This window comes from Myxocyprinus asiaticus, chromosome 12 (assembly GCF_019703515.2).
Source record: "Myxocyprinus asiaticus isolate MX2 ecotype Aquarium Trade chromosome 12, UBuf_Myxa_2, whole genome shotgun sequence".
NCBI classification, from domain to species: Eukaryota; Metazoa; Chordata; class Actinopteri; order Cypriniformes; family Catostomidae; genus Myxocyprinus; species Myxocyprinus asiaticus.
In genome coordinates, this window is record NC_059355.1 from 29,154,544 (window position 1) to 29,181,828 (window position 27,285).

At 37.8% G+C, this 27,285-nt stretch overlaps 2 protein-coding genes across 14 annotated transcripts in view; one reads left to right on the top strand and one right to left on the bottom strand.

Moving 5' to 3' along the window:
- Nucleotides 1-654: 654 nt before the first annotated feature.
- Nucleotides 655-27,285, top strand: part of LOC127448865 (dedicator of cytokinesis protein 7) — a 75,863-nt gene continuing 49,232 nt past the window's right edge. For all 13 annotated transcript variants that reach the window (XR_007898598.1, XR_007898599.1, XM_051711742.1 and 10 more), the window contains exons 1-14: nt 655-772; nt 11,925-12,027; nt 12,226-12,401; nt 14,489-14,557; nt 15,067-15,196; nt 15,305-15,517; nt 16,209-16,294; nt 16,381-16,447; nt 17,017-17,166; nt 17,378-17,458; nt 18,478-18,640; nt 18,812-18,954; nt 19,172-19,265; nt 19,407-19,569. Coding sequence is in view for 11 of the 13 variants with exons in the window: in XM_051711742.1 (XP_051567702.1) it covers nt 735-772; nt 11,925-12,027; nt 12,226-12,401; nt 14,489-14,557; nt 15,067-15,196; nt 15,305-15,517; nt 16,209-16,294; nt 16,381-16,447; nt 17,017-17,166; nt 17,378-17,458; nt 18,478-18,640; nt 18,812-18,954; nt 19,172-19,265; nt 19,407-19,569 (1,676 nt within the window). In the remaining 2 variants the exon portion in view is untranslated. The remainder of the gene's footprint in view (nt 773-11,924; nt 12,028-12,225; nt 12,402-14,488; nt 14,558-15,066; nt 15,197-15,304; nt 15,518-16,208; nt 16,295-16,380; nt 16,448-17,016; nt 17,167-17,377; nt 17,459-18,477; nt 18,641-18,811; nt 18,955-19,171; nt 19,266-19,406; nt 19,570-27,285) is intronic.
- LOC127448867 (angiopoietin-related protein 3-like) lies at nt 21,464-25,859 on the bottom strand. The gene is made up of 7 exons (XM_051711754.1): nt 25,250-25,859; nt 24,989-25,099; nt 24,749-24,863; nt 24,549-24,662; nt 24,245-24,340; nt 23,074-23,346; nt 21,464-22,933 (listed from the first exon to the last, which is right to left on the bottom strand). Exons 1-7 carry the CDS (start codon nt 25,760-25,762, stop codon nt 22,758-22,760), a joined length of 1,398 nt encoding a protein of 465 aa, XP_051567714.1. The 5' UTR covers nt 25,763-25,859; the 3' UTR covers nt 21,464-22,757.

Here is a 27,285-nt window from a genome sequence, read left to right on the forward strand (position 1 = left end):
TCTTTACTTCATATATGAGCAATCTTATGTTTTTTATAGTCACATTATTATTCATAAGCAGAAGCGTTAGGTGCAACCACTATCACATAACCATGATGTGATTTTAAGTACGTGGAAATGTCAGTGCCTCCACATTCCATATGATTTATGAAAGTGGAAACGGATGCATTTCACACTTGTGGCTACACTGATAGTTTCCTGTAAAAGAGCCCTCTATTGTGCACACAGGATATGAATCACGTTGGGAAGACTCCAACCCATAATCCAAAAGACTGTAAAGTACTGTCTGAGTTCCCATAAAAAAATGTGTGCTTCTAAAAATCACAACAATTGCAACACAATAGAAAGAAATAACACTTTAAGCATCTCAGCTTTTCACTATTTTAATAATAATGGCTGAATATTAGCAGCAGTTGTTATGTGGATGACCGACATTAGTGGTGTTGAAGATAATGTGCGTTTATTTCTCCAGTTTTACGGTACGTTTTTTCATGTGCGACTGGGTCGCTTGTTTTTGCCGTACCCGTATTCCGACAAGTCCCGCCCCTTCCCTGCTCACCTGTTATGGTTACTACAGCTTTATGAACGACTTCTCAACCGTCCAATCACAGACGTCTTCTGTGTTTCCCACTATCTTCTCCTGCCGCAGGGGGCGGGGCTTGTCGGAATACGGGTGCGGACGGAACATCGCTGCTGGAGCGCTGGAGTTCTTCGAGCACCCAGCGGCTACAGTCATGGCTGAACGCCGCGCCTTTGCCCAGAAAATCAGCAGGTAAGGAAATCTTACACATTTAAAACCAAAACGCCATTTCGCTGTTACATTTGTTCACCCTGAGCCGTGCACTCATTCACTGTCTGCTGCCTGATGCAGTTGGCGAGCGTGCCAATCTTTTCCAAATAAGGCCTAGACGTTGAGTTAGCTGGAGCAGACGCTTAGTTATAGGCTCTGGCTCAAAACCTAGTGAGCTGCCTACCTAAACAGCATACTTGAGCGTCAAATGTGCTTTCAAAATGCTGCCGAGATAGGCAGCTCACTAGGTTTTGAGACTCATCCTACGGGATGCCGGAGCGACCCACCCTAAGCTGCAAGAGAGCAGTATGATGCCTTTGTGCCTCTGTTCATTAAAATTAGTTTTTGTCATTGGATTTATAATGAATAGATGCGACATTTTTTTAGTTCATGTAGAGATTTAAATGATGCAGACGCATTGAATTGGGGGATTCATCAAAATGCAGTGTTTGGGGTTTGTGAGACGAGGGCTTGTCATACTGACACATCGGCATGATCATGAGATGTTGTTGTGCAGTCAATTCACAAAGCGTGTATATAAATATATGCGTAATGCACTCTGGCTTTGGGTTTTAAATACAAGCATTATGATTGAAAAAGCAATTGGGACTCAAGTGTCAAGATCCTTCTTGCATGCATTTGTCTGGTTTGGTTTGGTTTGGTTTGGTTTACCTATGAAATCGGATATCAGAAGACTGCAAAGGACAGTTCGGACTGCTGAGAGGATTATTGGTTGCCCCCTGCCCTCCCTTTAAGAACTGTACACTTCCAGAGTGAGGAAAAAGGACCCCACTCACCCTGCCCACTACATTTTTGATCTGTTGCCTTCTGGCCGACGCTTTAGAGCTCTGAGCACAGGAAGTTTTTTTCCCTCAGGCTATCCTTCTCATGAACAGTTAAAACTGCCTCATTGAGCAATAATTATGTGCAAGTCATAGTTTAGTATTTTTATATTATCCAACACATCCAACCTCTTCTGCCATTACATTCCCTTGCACTGTATATAACAGATTTGTATTTAGTTTTGCACTATGTATGTGTATGTGTGTGTGTGTGTGTGTGTGTGTATATATATATATATATATATGTACATATACACATACACACAACCCCAATTCCGAAAAAGTTGGGACAGTATGAAAAATGCTAATAAAAACAAAAAGGAGTGATTTGTAAATTATATTCACCCTTTGCTAAATTGAAATCACTACAATTACACATTATATGATGTTTTTCCTTTTGAATTTCATTTTTTTGTGTGTGTGTGTGTGTGATTTTTGTGGAAAATGTACAGTAATTTCAAATCAGATGATTGCAACATGCTCCAAAAAAGTTGAAACAGGGGCAATTTAAGACTAATAACAATTTGACGAGTTAAAATAACAAGGCAATTGTGTCATAGTATATAAGGAACCTCCAAAAACAGCCTAGTCCTTCAAGAGCAAGGATCAATCGAGACTTGTCAATTGCCAACAGATGCTTCAGCAAATAATCCAGCACTTCGAGAACAATGTTCGCCAAAGACAAATTGGAAGGATTTTGGGCATTTTACCCTCTACATTGCACAATATAATTAAAAGATTCAAGGAATCTGGTCAAATCTCATTGCGTAAAGGGCAAGACGAAAAACCATTTCTGAATGCGCGTGAAAAATGTCATTCATCTGTAATGGATATCATGAACATACACTCTCAGAAAAAAAAAGAACAAAACTGTACCTTTTAGGGTACAAGTGCCCGTCCCTGGGGTGGTACCTTTAAGGGGACCTTTTTTTGTACCTTTTAATGGAGGAACAAATTGTACCTTATAACTTTGTACCATTTAAGAGGCAATTTTGTACCCTAAGGTACAATCGTGCACTCTACGTAGAAGGTACAAAAATGGACCTTATTAAAAGGTACAACTTTGTATCTTTAGGGTACCACCCCAGTGACAGAGCCATTTTGATCATGTAGGTGGCAAAAAAGTACCTTATTGACACAGGTTTACAGATATTCAATTTTATGTATAAATCTCTTTACAAAAAGAACTACATTAAGTTCATAACTTTGCACATCTCTCAACAGCAGGTGTGGATCAATAAGTATTATTAACATACATTAAATAGCAAATACACGACATACAATACAATATAAAGCAGTAATTTAAAATGGGCATTAAATGACAAACATTAAAACATTGTAAGAGTTATGTTGAAATGTGAAAAACACAAACGTTGTACTATAAGTCATATAATTCTTCCAAATCTATAAAGTCAAATTCAAAATTCAATCTCAAACATACAGAAAATAAAAACCAATGTTTAACATTGACATATAGCTTATTAAAAAGGCTACATTGGGGGCCTGGTTAGCTCAGCAAGTAAAGACACTGACTACCACACCTGGAGTCACAAGTTCGAATCCAGGGCATGTTGAGTGACTCCAGTCAGGCTTCCTAAGCAACCAGTTGGCCCTGATGCTAGGGTGGGTAGTCACGTTGGGTTAGCCTCCTCGTGGTCGCTACAATGTGGTTCTCGCTCTTGGTGGGGCACGTGGTGTGTTGTGTGTGGATGCTGCGGAGAATAGCGTGAAGCCTCCACATGCGCTATGCCTCCGCAGTAACACGCTCAACAAGCCACGTGATAAGATGCACGGATTGACTGTCTCAGATGTACAACTCGAGGCAACTGAGATTCGTCCTCTGCCACCTGGATTGAGGTGAGTCACTACGCCACCACAAGGACTTAAGAGCACACTGGCATTCCAAATTAGGGACAAAAAAATTAATACATGTACTGCACCTTTTTAGGGTTACAGTATAGTGCAGTTTTTTTCTTCAGCAGGAATACCAAGTGCTAACAAATAATTTGTCATCAACAACATAAGTATCTAGTGCCTGGTAATCAGCCTCCTCACCTGGTGAGAGGACAGTCCAGTCTTCCTCACATTTCACACAATATGAAAAAAAATTTACTGAAAAATTGTGTGAATGGTCTCCGAGAACATTTTGGACAACAGAATGGGTGAGGCATTTTTGGTAGATGTTATTATAAGCGGTTAATGACTCTGGTCACAGGGGTAGGCAGAGGCTTGTCACCATCCACAGAAAGTTTCAGAACATACTGCTGAAGAAATATCAGCGTATTCTTTAAGTGATATGGATATGCCAGGTTGAAGACAAAGTAAGAACAAAATGCAGCAAGAGCCCCTTCATCCACACTGCTAGCCCTGCAGATCTCCAACCCATCAGCTCTGATCACTTCTTGTAAACACAGACTTCCAGCTGAACAGTTGGATATGGCGATGATGGTTCATTCTAAATGACAGAGCACACATAAGAATTTCTCTCATTTTTTTTACTTAAGGTTACTTAACAAATTATGGACAGACACAGTATATATGCTTGAATAGTAATTCATATTCACAGTATTCCTGTATAAATGTGGCACAACTCTAAATGCAGTTTTTAATTATTTTTACTTTTTAATTATCACATACATAAAATTAATAAACAAACAGAGGACCATATACGCACCTCCCCAAGCACAATGACATTTTCAAGTTTCTCCCTGAACAAGGATGGCAACATCAGGAGAGCTGCTTTGAAATCAATAACTAAAACATAAGACACATAAATATGTATGAATCCATCCAAAGAAAGACTAAGATTAATTAAGAGGATAAAGACTGAGGTCAATAGCCAATTACCGGAATCAATTATCAATAATCAGAATCAATTACCAGAATGATCTTCAGTGAGAGATTCTTCTCTAGTCTCCTTGTGCATCTTTGCTAAGGGAGATTTCTCTTGAGCAAGCCACACTAGATGCAATGTTTCCAAAACCTTCTCGAAAGCAGCAGCACACATTAAGAGATTTATACAGGAAACCAATTTCTTGATAAAGCTGCAAATAGTTAAGAAAGACACAAAAGCATAAGCAATTTCCTGTCAAATTATGTAATTTTATACAGTTTCAATGTCCCATAATGCTAAGGCTACATCTACATTAAAGGAAAAGTTCATCCAAAAATGAAAATTCTCTTATGGTTCACTCACCCTCATGCCATCCAACATGCCATCCTCTTCTCCTCTCACATCAAAATCCAACGACATCTTTGTTTACAACTGTTTTGGACTGTTTTCGCTTGTAAACGGCGCTTGGTCTGTGTATATTCTCCTTATATCATATGAACAACTCATATCACTGTATCACCAGAAATGATTAGATGGATACCTGTAAAAATATTTTAATGTTAGTTTGGCATTATATGTTATTTAAATACCAAATTTAGTGTAAACCTTTCATACTTTAGCACCGTTATTAAGAATACTTATATCTTAAACTAAGCAATGATTTCATAGTGTTCTTATGATTCGCAGGAATATTGCGTTCTTTTCTGTCTAGCTTAGTCTGAACATCTACAGGGAACTTGGGAATTTCAAAAACACACTCACACACACATACACACGCACTCTCACACACACTCATACACAAACACACTCTTGCTCTCTCTCTCACACACTCATACACAAACACTCACACACACTGATACACACTCACACACTGATACACACACATACACTGATACACACACACACACACATACACTCTCTCTCTAACCTGTATAACCACTTTACAAGACTATGAAATAAAGTAGAAATACATTGCCTATATTAAGACATACAGTTGTAAATATACTAAACTGATAAAGATAAGCGTAGCAAACGTAACCTTCATGGGGCCCACTTGCCTGCCAAAGCTTAGAACAGCAAGCACCTTAACACAAAGTGCAATTAAAAACCCTTTCGTTTCAGCGTTTCTTTTATTTGACGAATAAAGTAATTTGATTTGAGACAGAAATTGCCAGAACTGATTTTTTTTTTTTTTTTTTTTTTTCTGTTGGCCTTAGTTATAAGTTCAAGGTTATGTGCCGTTAACTATTTGGTTGAGTTTAATACCAAGCTTAAATAGTGGTGAACACTTAATTTTCAAAGGACGTTTCAGCGTGTAACTTTTATACTCACCCTCAAATGTCTTCCTCTCCTCTTCCGTGACTTCTATACCGAACCGAATTAGCTCCTTTATTAAGTGAGCTGTAGACATCTTCCCCAACTCCATTCAAGCGAGATAAAGAGATGCCGGTGCTGTCGGAACTCGCCTGAGGGAACCGCGAAGAGCGAATCTCTCTGATTGACTGAACGGACAGGCGCGAGCCAGGGACATTTTCTTAAAGAGACCACGACCATATTAATATTACGTGTACATGTTCAATATAAATGCGTAGATTTGTTATTTTTAGTCCTTTTTTATTCATACTGTTGTCTATTTATGTACTTTGTTTCATTCAGTTTTTTATTTTTTTGTAAAGGGTACATAAATAAAATATACTTTGACATATTCTAGATAGGCCTATAGACTTTTTTTGTTACAAAGGTACAAATATGGACCTTTAACACTGAAAACTAAAAAAAGTGTACCTTTCAACCTGGTCTGGGTACATAATAAGGACTTATAGTGGACATTTATAGGTACAATTCTTTATTTTGTTCCTCTGGGAACAAAACTTTACCTGTGCAGTACCTTTTTTTCTGACAGTGTAGGCTTAGGATTACTTTAGTAACCTTTGTTAGTCAACACCACTCGCCGCTGCATCCACAGATGCAAGTAAAGACTTTACTATGCAAAGAAGAAGCCATACATCAACACTGCCCAGAAGCACTGCCAACTTCTACGGGCTCAGTCTCATCTTAGATGGAAAGTAGAACAGTGGAACTGTGTTTTTTGGTCCGATGAATCCACATTTCAAATAGTTTTTAAGAAACATAGCTGTCGTGTTCTCAAAGAGGAAAAGGACCATCCACGCTGTTATCAGCGTCAGGTCCAAAAGCCAGTGTCTGTATGGGCCAGGGGTGTGTCAGTGCCCATGGCATGGGTAACTCGCACATCTGTGAGGGCACCATTAATGCAGACCGATATGTACAAATTTCAGAGCAACATATACTGCCATCCAGCACCGTCATTTTCAGGGACTTCCCTGCATTTTCCTGCAGGACAACTTCAAACCACATACTGCCCGGATTACAAGTGCATGGCTGTGTAAGCAGAGAGTGTGGGTGCTAGATTGGCTTGCCTGCAGTTCTGACCTGTCTCCAATTGAGAATGTGTGCTGCATAATGAAGCACATTAGATGGCAACGATGACCCCGTACAGTTGTGCAACTGAAGACCTGCATAATGGATGAATGGGGGAAATTTCCACTTTCTAAACTTAACAAACTTGTGTCTTCAGTACTCAAATGCTCAAGTGTTATTAGAAGAAATGGAGATGTCCCAAATTTTTGGAGCGTGTTGCAATAATCTGATTTGAAATTACTGTACATTTAAAAACAAAAACAAAATAAACAATGAAATTCACAAGGTAAAACATCATATAATGTGTAGTTGTAGTGGTTTCAATATAGCAAAGGGTGAATATAATTTACAAATCACTCCTTTTTGTTTTTATAAAAAAAATTCTTACTGTCCCAACTTTTTCCAGAATTGGGGTTGTGTACATATATATATTGTCTTATTGTGTATTCTGTATATACTTTATTTTCTATTCAAATATTTTATTATTATTATTATTATTATTATTATTTAAATGTATTATTATCTCTGTCTTGTTGCTGTTTTGTATTGTTGTACACTGGAAGCATACTTGGCAATAAAGCTGATTCTGATTCTGGTTTATTGTTGCGTTGATGTAGGAGTTTTGCAGCGATTTTTGTGTCAGTTTTTTTTTTTTTTTTTGTTTAAACCATTTCAGACTGAGATCCCAAGTTGTGTTAAATAGAATGCATGAATAAAACACAAGCGCTAATTTCTTTATTATCACATTTGATTTATTCTAAATTTGTCTAGTGGTCCATACTATGGTAAATATGGAGACATGTGTTAGACTATCATAATTGACTATAATTACTGTAAGTCTCATAATTGGAAAACAAAGTATCGCTATGGATCTAAAAAAGGATATGACCTTTTAGGCTCCCCTGTGGTTGCTGTGCTCTTGGCATTTCCCAGATGCTTAAGAAGAATGCCTTTGCCCTGTTGTTTTGTCAGTGATGTATAACAGGATGATTACATCAGTTAAATAGAGATTTAGTGGCACCTGCTGCACTGATTCTCTCGCTATTTGTTACATAACCAAATTGAAAAATGTGATGATTGAGATGTGTTAAAGGAAATAGCAAGCTGTTTTGTTTTATGCATAGAGGTTAAAGACAGTAGAGCTAATAACCACAGGACAGGATACAGAGGGCAACAAACAAGTCCATTTCAAAGGGTTGTGCTTAAAGGTAATTTCTGTTTTCACATTCAAAGCAAAGCTGAAAGCTCTATTGACTATGCAACTCAAATTTTCCCCTCCATTTTTTCTTATCATATCTGAAAGTTCTTGTAAGTCACAGAAATGGTTTCTCACAGCTCTGTTTACTTAACGGAACAACAGTGAGAGACATTTTTAGAGGAGATGTGAAGAATGCACTGAAAGTTGTGGTGGTTGCTAGTGCCTTGGCAAACAACACGTCTGTAGTCTAATCATCTGCTAGCTCTTCAGGAATGTCCAGCCTAAATAAAGGTTCCTCCAGAATCAACAAGGGCACAATGGGTGGGTTGATGTTTCAATATACATTATCCTCCAATGAATAGAGGGGTATACTGATTTGAGGTGCTAAATAAATCAGCTTTGTTTCACAGCATTTTTCACCGAACCTCCATGTTGCCCCTTTGACGATTTGTGTTGGCCAAATCAACACATTCTGATAATGCTGTAAATTAGTGTTTTGGTGAGCTTGCCCAGCCTGACCGCACAACAGGGTACTTTAGTTTGTTTTTGTGTCAACTTATTTGACTATTCCTGCTAGACATAGACTAAGTGCAAGTCCTAGGACCTTATGAAATGTGTTTTATTTATTTTTTTATCCAAATTCTGTTTTATTAAAAACATTTTTTTTTTTTGCCAAATTTACTGTTTCATTTTATTTTTTATCTGAATTTCATGTTTTGCAGTTTAATTCAAATAATATCACCAAAAGCGTGTCTAATCAAATTAATTTAAAACTTTTATCAAATGAAAATAGAAGATTTTTTTGCATGATTTTTTTTATCAAATTAAGTGCTTCTAAAATACAGATCCTCATAGCACAGTCCTAAACACAACATTGGTGTCATGTCAAATAAAGTGTAGTACAAAAGATAAATAAAGAAATTATTATATTGTGCAGATCCCCCTCCTGCTGCCAAAACAGCGCCAACCCGCATCTCAGAATAGCATTCTGAGCAGGGGTTAAATTGTGCCGATACAGTCCAGAACAGCGTTCCTTTCCAAAAAGAAAGAAAAAAATGCTTGTTTGTCAATCCATCCCATTAATTGTGTTCTCCGATGCGGGTTTTGTTTGATCCCCTTGAGACATTCCGTCTCTATTTAGCAAGTGTATTTGTTCAAAAATACTTCGCTCTAGTCAGTTGTGGACACTGGTAGAGGCAGAATAAGAGAGCAGCACGAGACCGCGCACCCCCGCATAGATGCGTGTTCCGCTTCTGTATCACGCTGTGTCCGTTCTCTGATACATAGAAATCGAGTAATATGGAATCAACTGCTCACCCATTTCTTAGATCCACTGATATGCAGTAGCGATTTGATTAGTTTTGAGTAAAAGCAGTATACACAAAGGGGTTTTGAATCAGGAATCAATCACATGCAAATCACATGCTAGTAAATTCTAGAGACTGTTGTGTGTGAAAATCGCAGGAGATCAGCAGTTACAGAAATACTCAAGCCAGCCCATCTGGCACCAACAATCATCCATGCAATTATCTAATCAGCCAATCATGTGGCAGCAGTGCATAAAATCATGCAGATATGGGTCAGGAGCTTCAGTTAATGTTCACATCAACCATCAGAATACAAAAATGTGATCTCAGTGATTTGGACCGTGGCATGATTGTTGGTGCCAGATGGGCTGGTTTGAGTATTTCTGTAACTGTGCTGATCACCTGGGATTTTCACACACAACAGTCTCTAGAATTTACTCCGAATGGTGGCAAAAACAAAAAACATCCAGTGAGCTGCAGTTCTGTGGATGGAAATGATTTATTAATAAGAGAGGTCAACAGAGAATGGCCAGACTGGTTCGATCTGACAAAGTCTACGGTAATTCAGATAACCGCTCTGTACAATTGTGGCGAGAGGAATGCCATCTCAGAATGCTATTCTGAGATGTGGGTTGCTGCTGGGGGATCGACATCACCCGATTTTAGGGTTCCCCCACCTCCGAAAACCCAATTTAACCCCTGATTCTGAGATGTTATTCTTCTCACCACAATTGTACAGAGCTGTTCTCTGAGTTACCATAGATTTTGTCAGTTCAAACCAGTCTGGCCATTCTCTGACCCCTATCATCAACAAGGCATTTCCATCTGCAGAACTGCCGCTCACTGGATGTTTTTTGTTTTTGGCACCATTCAGAGTAAATTCTAGAGACTGTTGCAGTTAAATACTCAAATCAGCCCATCTTGCGCCAACAAACATCCATTCGATTATCTAATCAGCCAATCATGTGGCAGCAGTGCAGTGCATAAAATCATGCAGATACGGGTCATGAGCTTCAGTTAATGTTCACATCAACCATCAGAATGGGGAAAAAAATGTGATCTCAGTGATTTGGACCGTGGCATGATTGTTGGTGCCAGATGGATATATATACACTGGCAGGCAAAAGTTTGGAATAATGTACAGATTTTGCTGTTTCAGAAGGAAATTGGTACTTTAATTCACCAAAGTGGCATTTAACTGATCACAAAGTATAGTCAGGACATTGCTGATGTAAAAAACAGCACCATCACTATCTGAAAAAAGTCATTTTTGATCAAATCTAGACAGGCCCCATTTTCAACAGCCATCACTCCAACACCTTATCCTTGAGTAATCATGCTAAATTGCTAATTGGAACTAGAAAATCACTTGCCATTATATCAACCCCCCAAGAGGATAAGTACACCAGAGTCTCTAGTTTGAGAAATAGATGCCTCATATGTCCTCAGCTGACAGCTTCATTGAATTCTACCCGCTCAACACCAGTTTGACTTAGGGGTGCAGGCCTTATGGGAAGAATTGCAAAGAAAAAGTCACTTTTGAAACAGAAAAACAAAAATAAAAGGTTAGAGTGGGCAAAGAAACACAGACATTGGACAACAGATAATTGGAAAAGAGTGTTTTGGATCTTAATCCCATTGAGCTTTTGTGGGATCAGCTACACTGTAAGGTGCATGAGAAGTGCCCTACAAGACACATCTATGGCAAGTGCTCTAGGAAGCTTGGGGTGAAATGTCACCTGATTATCTGGACAAACTGACAGCTAGAATGCCAAGGATCTGCAAAGCTGTCATTGCTGCACATGGAGGATTTTTTGATGAGAACTCTTTGAAGTAGTTTAAGAAGTTCTGACATTTAAAAAAAAAATTGTAATAGTAATTTTTCACATTATTAATGTCCTGACTATACATTGTGATCAGTTGAATGCCACTCTGGTGAATAAAAGTAACAATTTATTTCCATAAGAGCAAAATCTTTACATTATTCCAAACCTTTGGCCACCAGTGTGTATATATAAATATATACACACACACACACACACACACACACACATTTTCTGTATGCATAGAATACTTGGATGACTAACTACATTTGCCAAAATATGATCACACTCTGTGGGATACTGTATGACACAATGCAATGCACTCAACTTGACCCTCCGTTCAAAAAATGCAGAAAAGCTTAAAGGTGATTACATGGGTGACCAGTCACAACATCTAAAATATATACTCTCTTATACATAGGCTAAATTATGTCAATTTTAACCTAAAATCTTGATGTTGAATGACAAAAGTTAATGGACGTGTTATTTGACAACCATTAAGCACTAGGCAGTATGCTAATATTCGATTCTGAACATAGCCTTTCTTTTGTGCTTTGCTTAATGTGAGATAACTGTCAGGCCATGAATACTTGTCTGGCCTGCCTATCCATTACACTGCCCATGCTCTCAGACACATAAAGACTCACACAGACATCAATACACTCATGCTTGACTCTCTTGCTGTTCTCCAGGACTGTAGCAGCTGAGGTCAGGAAGCAGATTGCTGGTCAGTATGGAGGTTCCCCTCAGCTTCTCAAAAACCTCAGTGTGGGTGGACATGCAACTAGCAACTCTGTAAGTACTACATTGTAAAGAGAATATACTTTTTCTCTATTATATCTGAGTGATTGACAATTTAAATGTTAGTTACAAACAAGCAAAGTGCAGAAGTCACTATATGCCACTATCCCTTCAGGTGATGCTTTCTTGGGAAGAATTTTCTTGCTGGTAATGCAACCTTTTTCACATTCTCTCTTGGATATCTCCCTACAGATTCCCTTGACAGAAGCTGTAGAGCCGGTGGATTTTGAAGAGTATTTGATCACACATCCACCCATTATTGAGTCAGGACCTCTGAGAGATCTGATTGAGTTTCCTCCGGATGACATTGAAGTGATTTACACTCCAAGAGAGTGCCGAACCCTTGGCCAGGCTGTACCCGAGGAGGGGTGAGTGTGTGTTCAGTATGGATTGGTTTTTAAGACTTGAGTCTTCTTAAATCAAACATATGCCTTTAATTAACATAATGGAATAATTGCAAGCATTGGTTGTTTTCACTGTTTGTGTGTGTTTCACACACTGCCCTTTCTGTTTCTTAGTTGAAATCATAAAAATGCAAATTGGTGCATTTATCCTTAACTTTATATAATTGATATCTTCCTTTCCAGGACAATTTTTTAGACCGTATCTTCTCGTATGTAGAGTGATTGTAATTGTTTGCTAAACAAGATTTGAAGTGAAAGTAAATTGAACTGTTGTTAAGCCACTTGATGTCCACTGCATTTGAGATTTTGTGTCTGAAAGTTTTTTGTTTTTGCCTTTGTTCTTATAGTAGGTAATGAATTTTTCACAATTGCTTTTCTTTTTGTCTAAATATCTAAGCAACTCCCCACAGCTGTCATTACTTTCTTGTCATACATTCTTTTGGTATGCGGACATACAGTGCGATTCATGCAATTAAGAAAACACAGTTTCACAATGAATAAGACGCTATGCCCATCATACCTTATGTGGCAGTCAACTAATAATACCAACTGACATTTTAAAAACACGTCCATGCACGAAAGCCAGAACTTGAAACTACACTTAATGCTCAAGCAAGCCTAATTTTAACTGCAGCATGATTGTTTTGTGAAATGAACGTCAAAAATCATAAGTTTTCATATGAATCTACCAAGGAAGTCTATAATGCCTGGAAAAATCGATCTAATAATATTTTGCGATTTAAATGTTGCTTGTTCGTTTCGTCAGGGTACACGGTTATGCTGCGTTCCATTCAAGTTGGATGTGGGATATTCCTACTTGATATCTCCGACCATAAATGCATTCCATTCCCCGATATTCGGAAGATGGCGTTTAAGGAAACAAAACTGCAGTGCTCCCGTTACCTTAGCAGGGGTTTGACTCTCATTAGAGATGTCACCTAGCAACCCAGCTGATAAACAATGCTGCAGCGCTAGCATTTGTGCTTCAGGTGTACGATTATCAAAAGAGATGATAATATTTTATACACCTGTTTCTGCAGGCATTTGTTAAACAAGCTTTAATATCATGTAATGTGGAAACAAACTCATTTAACGATATTACTTAATAAAGTGAATGTGTATCACTTACTTTGTATATCTCCCTGAGTGTCGACATGTTTGTGTGACATCATGCCCCTGCATCTCGGCGAAATCGGAGTTGAGAATTTCTGCACGAGCATACAAGTTGTAATTCTGACTTCAAGATGCATTCCATTGCACTTTTCCTAGTAGGAAGTTGTAAAATCCGACTTTCCGTGTTGAATGTAACGCAGCACTACTTTTCAAAACTTGATCCGACACTGAATGCTCAAGCAGCCTAATTTACACTTAGAAAACTCCTGATGTTGCTATAACAATGCAAAAAGCACTTATCAATTTACTTGAAGTGAAAATCAGTCCTCCTTTCCTGTTTAATAAATTAAGCAATCACACAGTCGTGCAGAACATCTCGTGTTTTTAAATCCATAAGGATCTCTTTCTCAATGGCGATAGCGGCAGTGATGATGATCTTGCGCTCTTCGCTTTCAAATTACACACATCACTTAAAGCGTGATTGCCTCACTCAAGGCCAGCTAGAAGGCCTCGACCGGGACATATCCTAAAGATCACACCCACCAAGAACAAATAAATCAATCTGATTGGCTGATGAATCTGACATTAGATGCGCATTCATTTGCACTGTTGAAGGATTCTGTGGAAATTCTGAAGGCCTAATGGGGTGGAGCATGTGATTTGTGAAACAGCTGTCACACTTCACTTGTAAGCATCAAGGAATAAATTCTGACTGGAGAAACTTTTTGTTTTTCTCTGTTTGTTTGTAGATTAATTAAGAGTGGAAAGCGATTAAAAATACATAGGCACAAAGGTGATTGAGAATGAAAGGATGAAAAATATTCATTTATTTGGCATGTTAGGCCAGCAGAGAAGGCTTTGCTGACCCTGAGATTTCACCACTGGGACGTACTGATTTAGGATATTTAACTTGTTCCTCCTCTTTAATAATTTTACAGTGACAGTGACTCGCACGTCAGAGACTGCATCCGATCATACACTGAGGACTGGGCCGTTGTTAACCGCAAGTATGACATTCAAAAAGTTGAACATGCTTCAGTACATTTCCTCCTTATCTCTGTTTGCTCTTTTCATTCAGAATCCATTTAAGGCTTTAATTTTTTCTAAGTGGTCAAGTTCCTAATTTGCTTTTTAACCTTTTACTTTGTGCATTTCAGGTTTTATTATAACTAGGAGATTCAGTTAGATGTAAAATACTGTAGCTGTACACTTATTGATTGGGGGTGGGGCATGCAAAGAGAACTACACATTAACTGGTAGCTAAAAGCATAATCAAATTACCCAAAATATTTAATAAATGAACATGAAATGGGCAGAGAATGTGTAAATCTTTGTGAACTTCAGTTCTGCAAGCTTTATGCTGAGTTCTGCGGGTGACATTTCTGTGTACAGAAATCTAATTTGAATTATCCTGCAGTATTTCTCTAACACAATTGCTGCTTTTACATGTTCATTTTGACTGGGGCTTTTAATTACAGGGCATATAGGCCATAATTGAAGTATTTTGTATGCACAGGTACCACAAGTTGGGCACGGCATTTAACCCCAATACTTTGGATAAGCAGAAGGAGAGGCAGAGAGGTTTACCAAAGCAGGTTTTTGAGTCTGACGAATTGCCAGATCACAGCAACTATCAGGATGATCAGGTAAATCTTAGGATGTTTTGCTAAGCCTAGTAGAAATATTGCACAATCCCTCTGTATGCCTCAGAGTTTCTTTCTGAATATAACTGAGGACTGTATTGCCTTTCGCAGGATGATCTAAAGCGAAGGTCCATGTCAATAGATGACACTCCACGCGGCAGCTGGGCCTGTAGTATATTTGACCTGAAGAACTCTCAGCCTGACGCTCTGCTGCCCCACCTTCTGGATCGAGTACCCAACGAGGAGATCGATCGACACAATGAGGACCTTCGCAAGTCAAACCGCCATCGAGAACTCTTTGCACTGCATCCTGCTCTGGATGAGGTAGAGGATGACTTTTCCTTTTATCAGTTTATGTATTTTATACATTTTTGAATAGCTAATACTTAGTTGTGAGTAGGGATGTGACTATCAAATTTTCATGTCACGATAATTGCTGAAGCATTTATCACGGTATACGGTATTATCACGGTATTGTGTTGAATTGCAAAACGGGTTGAAAGATAAATAAACTTTATTGTTGCTCTTAATTACAAGATTTAGTTACTTGTTTTGTACTTTTTAAATTAAAAGATCACAAAGAAAGTAACTTTGCACAGATCAAACCATATAAGATTCAAAGAGACATGGTGGCCAATGCTTCTGTTTTGCATTTATCTAATTTATTACGGTTTATTTTCATTGCAAATAAACAAGTAACAACAATGGTAACATTTTGAGGGAAAAGTTTAATTTAATTGAATTTTAGAGTGTTGGGAATGTTGATCGTTTGATGGAAATGCTAGAGTGCGTTCAGAAAAATCTAAATAATTTGGTTAATAGACTATCCAGAAATTTTCACAGTATTTTGAAGTGCTCACGATAACAATATTATGCATGTTATATATCACGGTATACCTTATTATTGAATATCGGCAAATGTCTAATTGTGAGCAATGAGTATTGTGGTTCAGTCAAGTCCAGACTATTCAAGATGCCTGTAATCTTTTCACATCAATTTTTTTTCCAAATGTAGGAAGAGCCAATTGAGCGCCACTGTGTGCCTGATGTTCCTAAAGAGCATTTTGGCCAGAGGCTTCTTGTCAAGTGTTTGTCCTTGAAGTAAGTCAGAAACAACCTTTTTTGTGTACTGAAATGTAATAGTAATAGCTGCAATATTGCTGACTTGCTTCTGTCTCCTTTTTAAGGTTTGAGATAGAAATTGAGCCAATATTTGCAAGTTTGGCCTTGTATGATGTCAAGGAAAAGAAAAAGGTGAGCTTGTGTGCTGTGGGAGGTTGAAACGTTGTGTAGAAATCTAGCACAGCCCCAAATCAACCCAAAATAGTAGTTTACTGCTATAGTTAAAATGTTCTTTATAGCCTAATGTGAGGTCAGAGTGTGTAGAGCATGTACGTTTTCAAGTATTACACTTCTCACATTATCTGTGGCCCATATTACAGGTGGATTATGTTTTATTGAATTAGAATAGGTGTTGTATCTATAATTGTTACTGAAAATGACAACAGAACTAATAATGCATGCATTATCGTAAATTACATCAAATTTGCACGACACTAGAAAATATTTTTATAGTGATTTATTTTTAATGGCGGGAATTTTAAAATTAGCTGAAAAAGCATTTAGATTCTGTTATCCCACCGATTTCCAAAGCCAAAGGAAGCAAATATTTCAGTTGTTAAAGTTACATTTTACTCTCTTCATCAAATAACATTGCCTTGGCTGATCTCAACACTAGAGGGTAGTAGTCACCTATTCGGTTGCTAGTCGTGCCTCTCCACTATTACCTATCATACCTTTCATTCTCTTGTCTTCATCCTCAGATATCAGAGAACTTTTACTTTGACTTGAACTCAGAGCAAATAAAAGCCATGCTGCGGCCACACATCCCGTCAGCTGCTATTTCTACCCTGGCCCGCTCCGCCATATTCTCCATCACCTACCCCTCCCAAGATGTCTTCCTTGTCATCAAGGCTGGTTTCCCTATTTAACATCTTTCTTATAACCTCATGTTTAAGACGATGTCAATTTTATTTTGGTAGATGAATGTTTGATGATTACTGCAATTGCTTTTAATTGTTTATTAACTGGTTGATTACAGTGTTGCATTTTGAGTAGTGTTCCCTGAAAGCGTGCTGCAGCAGTGCAGTAATTATTGCTCATTTGGACTGTGTTTGCTTGCAGCTTGAGAAGGTGCTACAGCAGGGAGATATTGGAGAGTGTGCAGAGCCTTACATGGTCTTTAAAGAATCTGATGCTGCCAAAGTAAGACCTGCCATCAACTCGACTAGTGGTTGACCGAGATGGTTTTTACATATTTTAGAGAGCTGGGCGACAGATGACCGATACATATTTTGTATGTGTATATATTCTGTCTGTCTGTCTGTCTGTCTTATACACTGACAAGGCTGGAACTGACACAAGGTAGAATGATGACTTCTGTTAAAGGAATATTCTGGGTTCAATACAAGTTAAGCTCAATCGACAGCATTTATGACATAATGTTAATATCCACAAAAATTATTTTAAACTTGTCCTTACTTTAAAAGCTAAAATCTGGGTTAAATGTAGGCACTTTCAATGGAAAAGAATAGGGCTAATCCATAAACGTTAAAATACTCACTTTTTCAAAAGTATAGCCACAAGATGTAAACAATATGCGTGTTAACATTATTTAGGTGAGATAAAATCGCTTACTAACTTTTTATGTGTAAAGTTGTATCCAATTTTACAACTTCATTGCCATATCAACAGTACACAGTAAACGCTGTAATCCCTAAAAACTACATTTTTTATAACTTAGCTCAAATACACAAGTTTTAACAGAAATAAATAAATAAATGTAAGTGCTTTTATAAAATTACAAGTTTTACATTTCTGCCATGAAACCCTCCCAATATATTGGCCCCATTCACTTCCATTGTAAGTGCCTCACTGTAATTTTGACGTTTGCTTTTTTAAAGACAAGAGGGATGAGTTTAAATAATGTTTTTGTGATAATCAACATTATACCTCTAATGACTGAACTCAACTTGTGTTGAACCCGGAATAGTCCTTTAATTGGCCAAACGGGCACAGCTATGAGCTCTCAGTCAAATGGCCAAAAATTGTCTGAATAATCAGGCTTGCCGATATATGAGTCTGTTAATACACTTGACATTCAGATTTATTATAGCTTGTAAAAAAAGACATTTCACCATTTTGTCCAACTTTCTGTCTGTATATTCATAAACAACGTGATGAGTTATATTTATTTTCTAATACTTGTATCCTGGTACTCATAGAATAAGGAGAAGCTTGAGAAGTTGCGCAGTCAGTCAGAACAGTTCAGCCAGCGACTGGGGCGCTACCGGATGCCCTTTGCCTGGACGGCCATACACCTCATGAATATAGTGAACAGTGCAGGCAGTCTGGAGAGAGACACAGAACTTGAGATTGGGCTGTCAGGTGAGTCATTTAGACTCATATGAGTGCAGTTGTAAATGGACACAAATGGTTATGCACAAGTTTTCCTTGTATTAAAATTTGCATGCATATCTTCATACCATAGCACAGCATTTGATCTAATAGTATCATAGCATTGAATTGTATAACTACTGACTGTGTACCATCATGTAGAGCGCAAAGGCTCGTGGTCAGAGCGGAGAAACTCAAATATGGGGGGGCGCCGCTCTCTGGAGAGGACCACCAGTGGAGATGAGTCGTGCAGTCTGACCAGTTTCAGACCTGCCACCCTGACAGTCACCAACTTCTTCAAACAGGTCACACAGTTATTTTTAAAAAAAGCAGACCACTATCGATTCAAATATTGATCTCATTCATAGAATGTTGACTGTCCTCCAGTTACCGGTCATTACATAATGCAGACCACCAAAGCTAACACATTCCCGGTTTTTAACAGCTTGATATTTTCTTCTTTTGCCATAGCCTTTGAGTTTATGATCTAAAGAGAAATTAACTTGTTTATTTTTGTATTAGGAGGGAGATCGGCTCAGCGATGAAGACCTCTACAAGTTCTTAGCTGACATGCGGCGTCCATCCTCTGTGCTGCGTAGACTGAGGCCCATCACAGGTAGACAGCTTATGACATATTTAGCAGTAGTTTAAGACTGTAGTAATTATTTATGTCCAGAATTTCTTGTGGATTAAATAATTTCTCCTTTTTTTGCTTTGCTTAAGGTTTATTAATAACTAATTTTCTTTATAATCTTAGCCCAGTTGAAGATCGACATCTCTCCAGCCCCTGAGAACCCTCACTATTGCCTGACCCCCGAGCTGCTCCAAGTTAAGCCTTATCCAGACAGCCGAGTGCGGCCAACAAAAGAGATCCTGGAGTTCCCCGCCAGGGACGTCTATGTGCCCAACACCACATACAGGTATCACCTCTGTTCTAAGTCTAGATCAACATGGGAAAAAAAAAAAGATATGCATTATACAAAAATACAATAAGTTAACTTTAACCAAAGCTGCTGTTCAGCTAAATGTTTCGTTGTCTCTCGCACATTAAAATTGTTTAAGTAAAATTTAAAATGTAATGCAAATACATCCATAATGATTATTTGTATGGCTTTATGATGCAAGCACCTTAGCAAAGTAGAGGTCAACCGATAGTGGATTTTGCTGATACCGATAACTTAGGTGGTAGGAAAGACTGATAACCAATTAATCGGCCGATAATTTTTTTTTAACTCGATTTATTGAATGTTAAAAAATATTGTTATTTTTTTCCTTACTTTGATGGGCACAGACACAGAGGCTACAAGAGTCCAAAATAAATTAAATCCCAGATGCAGTTTATTGTGCAACCAAAATCCCAATAATAATTAAAAAAAATGAAGATTTGGTGCATAAAGCAGGACTTTTAACTATAAACAAGCATGAAACACACCAGGGGACTCTTATTTTGAAATTACGGAGACTTGGCCCATAATTACAATGCTCTATAATAAGTATGAATCAAATTACGCTTTTTACAGCCTATATATACTGTAGTCACCATATATTTACAGTATATTTATAAATATATATATATAATTATTTTATTTATTTAAATTTTTTTCAACAGACGGGATTTAATGGGGAATAATTTATTATTATTCAAAAGATATGAAGGTGGTGATACTGTATGTGTTGAAGGGGCACATTTCCATATATTCACATTTTCCTTTGCAGGCCCTCACTTTAATTTCAAACACTTGATTGTCTAACCAAAATAACAAAATATGCATTGAAGTGAGGATAAAAATATTGTTTTATTTCACTTCTATAGGCCGCTGTTATTCTGTGGAACCAAGCCGTTTTAACTGCAGAATCCTCGAGCGCCAGCCACAGAGGAATATATATATATATATTTTAATCTGCATCGATTTTTGCCGATAACCGATAGTTCCAAAAAGCAACTATCGGCACCAATTAATCTGTAAAACCGATATATCGGTCTACTTCTATAGCAAAGTATGTAAATATATTAATATGGTACTATGTGCATGTTAATATTGGCCAGTCTTAAAATGCTTCGCTCAGTTTTATACAATATGTAACGGGGTCCCTGCTCATCTCTCTCCACCAAGGGTTCCTTGGTCTGAAAAAGGTTGATGACCCCTTGTTTAGATCGTACACACCAACACAGGCCTTGCTTTTTACCTGTTTGAAAGGCGTTGTCTGACTTATTAATTGCTAAATAGCCAGACCACTTTCAGTGCAAGCATTCATCCTCACTGTATGACCAAACACCTGATCCCCCCCCCCCCAATTAAGGGTTCTATTTAGACAAGGTCAGCCAGACAAAGATGCTTATCATCTGCATACTGTATGTTGACATAACCTGTCATTCAGAAGACATGTTTGTTCTCTCTCAGTCTCTGCCAACTTTGTTATCTTCCAGTGGACACACGCTCTGCATAGTCAGCCTTGATTTGGGTGATGCTGACTGGACAATTTAGGACATGCCCCTATTCTGACATAGTTTACTGCCAGCAACATTTTTATACTATTTTTGTTACACTTTTCAGGTCTGTTGTACAGGGAGGTCATACAAGATTTCAATTATGAAGAGCTGGTTTTCTATGCAGATTAAGCTTCATCCTACTGCTAAACAAATATGATCTGTAAATTATTTTTAATAAACCTTTTAATTATGCTCTGCTGCTGAGGGTAGTCTTAAACTGTAAAACTGTCTAGAAACTGGTTTAGTTAAAAGTTGCGAATTCAAGCATTGAAAGTTATTCTCTGTTATTGAAATTTGGTTTCATTACACAACATTGCCATAAATAATTTTAGTCATTTATTACACTCATGGGAGCCAAGAAAATTGGCTTTTATTTCTGTCTTAATGTCTAAATGTTTTGCTATAAATATGATATACCAGAATATTACTTAGGAGCATTCTGTAAACAAAATATATACAGTACAGCTGAGTATGTATTAAGTGTAACCAGAGTCAATATGAATCAGTAACAGAAATATACATGCAGAAGATCAAGCTTTAACCACCATAACAGCACATTTCTTGGTAACACTTTATAATATCTTCAATTAATAACATTAGAAAATATTTTATATTGCTTAAAGATGCCCTCAGTCATTTTTGGTTTGTTATGCTGTGGCATCACATAAAAGCAAAAGTTTTTCCATTGTAGAAATGCCTTATTTGCAATCATCCATGATTTATTTATTCTGTGAGTTAAAGTGTCCAATAACGGAGGTTACAAGAAAGCGAATAGTATTCATCAGGTAGTAAATAAAACACCTTGGATAAAGCTACTGATATGATTTGTTGTATATAATTTTAAACATATTTTTCAAAAGTACAATTAATTTCTATGTTTCAAACTTTTTTTTATCTTAAAATATTTACTGAGTGGACCTTTTTAACAGATCATTAGTTCATGTGCATTTAAATATCAAGAAACTTGTAATGAAATTATATTTATTCATATTTTCACATTTGTATGTACTGTACATAATCTACTGTTACTGTTACTGCTGTTAAGAATTTTATGTTGGTTCAAGACTTATTGAAAGTTAGACTATTATAAAGTGTTACCCATTGCTTTTCTAGTGTTGCACATTTTTGAACATTGCTTAAATACAATCTTTAAGTTAAAATACAATAAAAGTTAAACAAGACAATGAGAATCTCTGTAGCTGAATGCAATCTAGTTCTATAATAGTGTGCGTATAGTCTACAAACTTGTTAAATCTAGTCCACTCTTAATAATATCATGCACCAGATATTCCATAGGTCTGTTCAGCTTTCTGTTTGAATATGTTCAGTTTCATGATTTTTTAAAACCAATTCTTTTTCCTCAACAAGGTACAAGGTTGTAATCCAATGATCTATAATGATCCTGAACCAACACATGGATGTTGCAATACCCCTTTGACTTGCTTTCTACCCTCTACTAAAGTCAATGAATTGTTGCAGTTGCATCATTCTGTGGTGGAAAATCAGCCATTTTGGACTGTCTATAAAGAAGGGGGAAAGCTTTGTTGGCTAGTGCCTTCTTCCATTGTGACCCCTCTTATTGATCTGGAATTGCCCAATGGAGAAAAAGGTCAGGGATTATTGAATCTGGGCTGATGGCCTGATGGTGATCTTTGTGGATTTGGGGGTATAGGAGCTTCCTTTGGCTGGCCTCCAGTAGACCTCTTTCCTACGTTGTGGTCGAGCTTTTGATCTCATCCAGGCATATCTCCCATTTAAGTTAGTGTCCCCACATGCATTAAACCACCAACCACCTGAAAACAATAAACATATGATAGATACAAGGATATTTTAGACTGCCATTGAATCACATTTGGTGTTTGAACATTTAATTCAAGCCAAACAGTTGGATTAAACGTGTGCACAGTTCATTTTTAGTTTGACCATTTGATACCTGTGTAGTTGCGGGCGCAGTTGGACTCATCAAGATTATCGTTGTCTCTGTCCTTGGTTGAGAACTTTATGCCTGTGTGGTTGCTCATGGCATCAGGCAGATTTCCAGATAAAGGTGTGAGATGAAGGGTGTAATCAGATGCAGGGCCCTCCAGGGTGAACATGTACTCTTTAAATCTCTTTTCATCTTTCCAGTCTTGCAGTTCAATGTGTAAAATGTATTCTCCTTGATGAGCAATGGAATGGATCTTCTCTAAGCCAAGCCAGAACTCTTCTGTTACACAATGACATTTCACCAGTTGATAGCTGATGTTTGATACCTTTTCTTGTGATGACAGTACAAAATAATACTTTTCTCCTCCAACATTCATGTCCTGGTTGCTTAACAACTGTAAATTTCCACTTATTGTTGCTCTACACCTTAGTCAGGGTAGATGCCATATTTAACTTTTTGCTAATGAAAATTGGGCCTTAAAGAATAGAAGTTTTCCAGAGTATTATGTCACCAGGAATTTTTTTGTAAAAGGCTTATTTTCAGTGTTTTCTTGGCTGAGCGATCGGCACCAAGGTATAACATATTACAACCTATTGTAAAGTGTACATCTAACCCTCACAGGTTCGTTTTCATTAGTGAAAGATTAAATATGCTGTCCATTGCTCCCAAATGTTATTCAAAAATGTTTGTCACTCAGGTCTTCATTATGCAGACTTTTGTTTGCATCAGCACCTGTACCCAATATCGGTTGGATGTGCACACTTTTCAATTAAATTTCCTGTTTGATTAACAAACCTACATGTTTTTACTTGACCTTGAGGAATGACTGAAATCCAGTCAGACGAGAGACCTGTAATCAAAATCGTATGAGAAGCATTTGTAGCCTCTGGCAACTGTTTGTAATGCCATCGGACTGCTTTTGTTGGCACTACTTCAAGTGTACAGAATAGTTTCCTTTCATAATTGTCTCCGGCTACAGACTTCAGAAACACAAAGGCACAAATGGAACTTTTTCGGAAGCAACAAAACAAATGGAAGCAAAATGGACAAATGGAAGCAAACAATTTTGTTTCATTTTTAAAGATCTGTGTAATCTTAGACTTGAAATATGCCATAGCTATTAAATACTTTAAGTCTTTAAGTAGAAATTACACATTACATAAAGAGGTATACCTACTTTCTAGTTTGCCAAATCCATGTTCATATCTCTCCCACAACTGGTCAAAATCAACAGAACCATCCTCCCTCCTCTGGATGACTGTGGCTGCTCCATCTTCAAAATAAAGAGTGTTGTTAATCTCAGAAAGGGAGTCTTAGATTCAAATGGATAAGAATGGCTCTGGTGAAATAGGGACACCCTTCCTAGTCAATAAAACAAACCAAATAGTTGGGGTTACTTGTGCCTTTTTGTTGTAGCTATCACTGTTTTCTAGGTGAAATCACAAGGAAGTCTGAGTAGATTTACATTAATTGTTTCTTACCAGAACTTATCTCGCAGTACACATTGAAAGGTTCGGATTGATTGGGTTTGATCGAGTAAACTCCACTGTTCCTCTGGCCTCTTTTGAAAACATCACTGCAATCCATTGGAAAGTCTGTGCAAGAAAACACACAGCTGATGATTTTGGAATTTTTAAAGCAACAATTTAGACATTGCTAATTGCTTTCCTGCTCTTCTTACCAGAGTTCATAGTTCCATTGGTTGAGTTTATGGTCAAGTACCCAAAAGGGTCAGGTGTCTCAGGACTTAAATCCAAAGTTTTTTCAGCTGTCTCTTGAAAAGTGTCATAATTCAGCTGCAATAAATTAATATTAATTTACAATCAATACAAAGCTAAAATGGTTACACCGATAATTAGAACTTTACTGAAACTGCATCCCTAATTTGAAAGTTAACATTTTGAATTAAGGCATGGATTACCTTATCCTCAAGGCTTTTAATTTTGGTCTTCTGGTAGTTGAGCTGTTCATGTTGCTCTTTCACAGATTTAAGCAGGTCTGTGATGGTCTTTTCTTGCGTTACAATCACATCCTATAACAGAGATGTTGCAGTACATAAATAACTGGATGCAGCTTGGAAAGACTTCTGTATAGCTCAAACGTTCCAATTGCATGATTTTGGAAGAAGGTGGTACAAACTAGCCTAAAATTCTGAACCAATTCTGTGAAAGAACTCACTCACCTTCAAGGCAGAGATCTCCTGAAGTTGCTCTAGGGGCATCATGCTCTGAGACAAGCCCTTCAGCTTCTCCTCCAGTCCACCAACCTTGTTGTCCAGCTGACTTCGCTCCTGCAGAATGTTGTTGATTTTGGAGTTTATCTCCAGTGACAAGTTCCTGATCTCCTCGTTGTTGGTCTTCAAAAATGTGGTTGTCTTCTTCAACTTCTCCTCTTCCTCTTTGATCTCACTAGTAACTACCGAGAGCTGGTAGAAGGAGCGGTCAAAGATGTTGAGCTTCTGGAAAATGTCATTAATCTGAGCCTTGGTCTTGTGCACAAACTCCCGGAGACTCTGACCGAGCTGGAGCAGTCCGTTAGCCAACAGTCGTACATCATCTAACATGGCAAAGCGGGATTTAGCCTCGAATGGTGTCGGGGTGGTTAAAATGGGTGCCTCTGTAGGCACTTTCCTTGGATTAGGGACTGCACTTGTCATGGACAAGACAAGCAATAAAAACAGAAAGACTAACTTCATTTTAGCCGGTTTGGTGGCGTTGCGACAGCTTTGCTGATTGCGTCTGCTTTGTTCCTAATGCAGGCTCTAGCTTCCTTTTCTCTCTACTCCCTTCTCATCTCCTACTATGAAAGCAATGCTAAAGGCAGCAGAAATTCCCCAAATATATACAGCTGCACTGAGAGGGGAGGGATCATTTGGTGATTATTAAACTGCTTGAGCTTGAGTGTCCTCCCCCCAGTCTGTGGAAACAGTGTACAGTATTGCACACACACATGCACTGCCCCCCACTCACCACACATCCATAACCTGGTCCCTTGGTTACATCTGATATGTGAAGATGAATGATGCTACAGGGAGGTGGATAAATCATCCCGCTGATCGATCATGTCATCACCACGGCCACTTGGTGCACTGTGTATGTACTGCTGGATGGGAATTAATAATAATAATATGCAATTTATGGTTTTGCATTTGAATCAGCGAAGCATCACTCTAGGTGTCACTGAGAGGGTCTGCATGCACCAGCAGAATTGTCACTTGAGCTCAGGACTGCTCGTTTGAGGCAGTAATAGAAATGAGCAATGACTGAAGTTGGTGGAGTTTGGGCCATTGCACTGATATGTAAAATCTTATTATTTACTGCTTCATATTAATCTTCCTTACCGCATGGACTACAGTGTAGCTTATCTGGAAAAGTAACCCTGCTTTAACTAAAAACCTCAAGATTTCCATATGATTTTCAACTCTGTTAGCACCATCCCCTAACTAAGAAAAACCTACCTACCCTAAACCTTAAACATAAACCTAACCAATAATGTCATAAAAAGCATGTGATATGATAGAGCATTAACTCTAAAAACCTTATATATTAAACCTTATTTTTCTAGTTTTAAATAAAACTGTCTGTTAACTGATAGTGTCATGAAAGCAAATGTGAAGTGAACAAAACAGACATTCTTACCCTGAACCCTACACCTAAACCTAACCGAGAAAACAAAAACGCAATAGGTGAAGCAACCACACCATTTCGTGGCACTTCAAAGACCCTTTTAGCTCACACGTCGACTTGCATGATTTGCTGGTCCTGAACCCAGATCTTCCGTGTTCAAAGTCCAACACTATATCAGTTGTGCCACTGTGCAACTAAGTCACAGTGGAATAAGTTTGTAAACGTAGTTGGCTATGTAATGTAACGTAAAAATGTGTCGTCTTTGATATGTGTTTTAATAAAAGTGTTTTGGTGTCATAAGATAGTATTGTGTGAGGAACAGAGCGAAAAGTAAGTTTTTATGAAGTGTTAATCTGCCTTTGATTGAAAATGAATAAAACTTGTTGTTTCACCTCTAGTGTTTATTTTGCCAGAAAACTGTAGCGATACGTTGAACGAGGCACGTAAAAGTCATTTTGCAAAAACATAGCTATAGTAACATGATTCTATGAGACCAGGTTGGAACATTTCTTCCCGTAAGTAGGACCTTTTTTGTCCTAACCAGCTGAGAAAGCAGTGAGCGACTTTTAACTAAATTTGACATTTTGAAAGT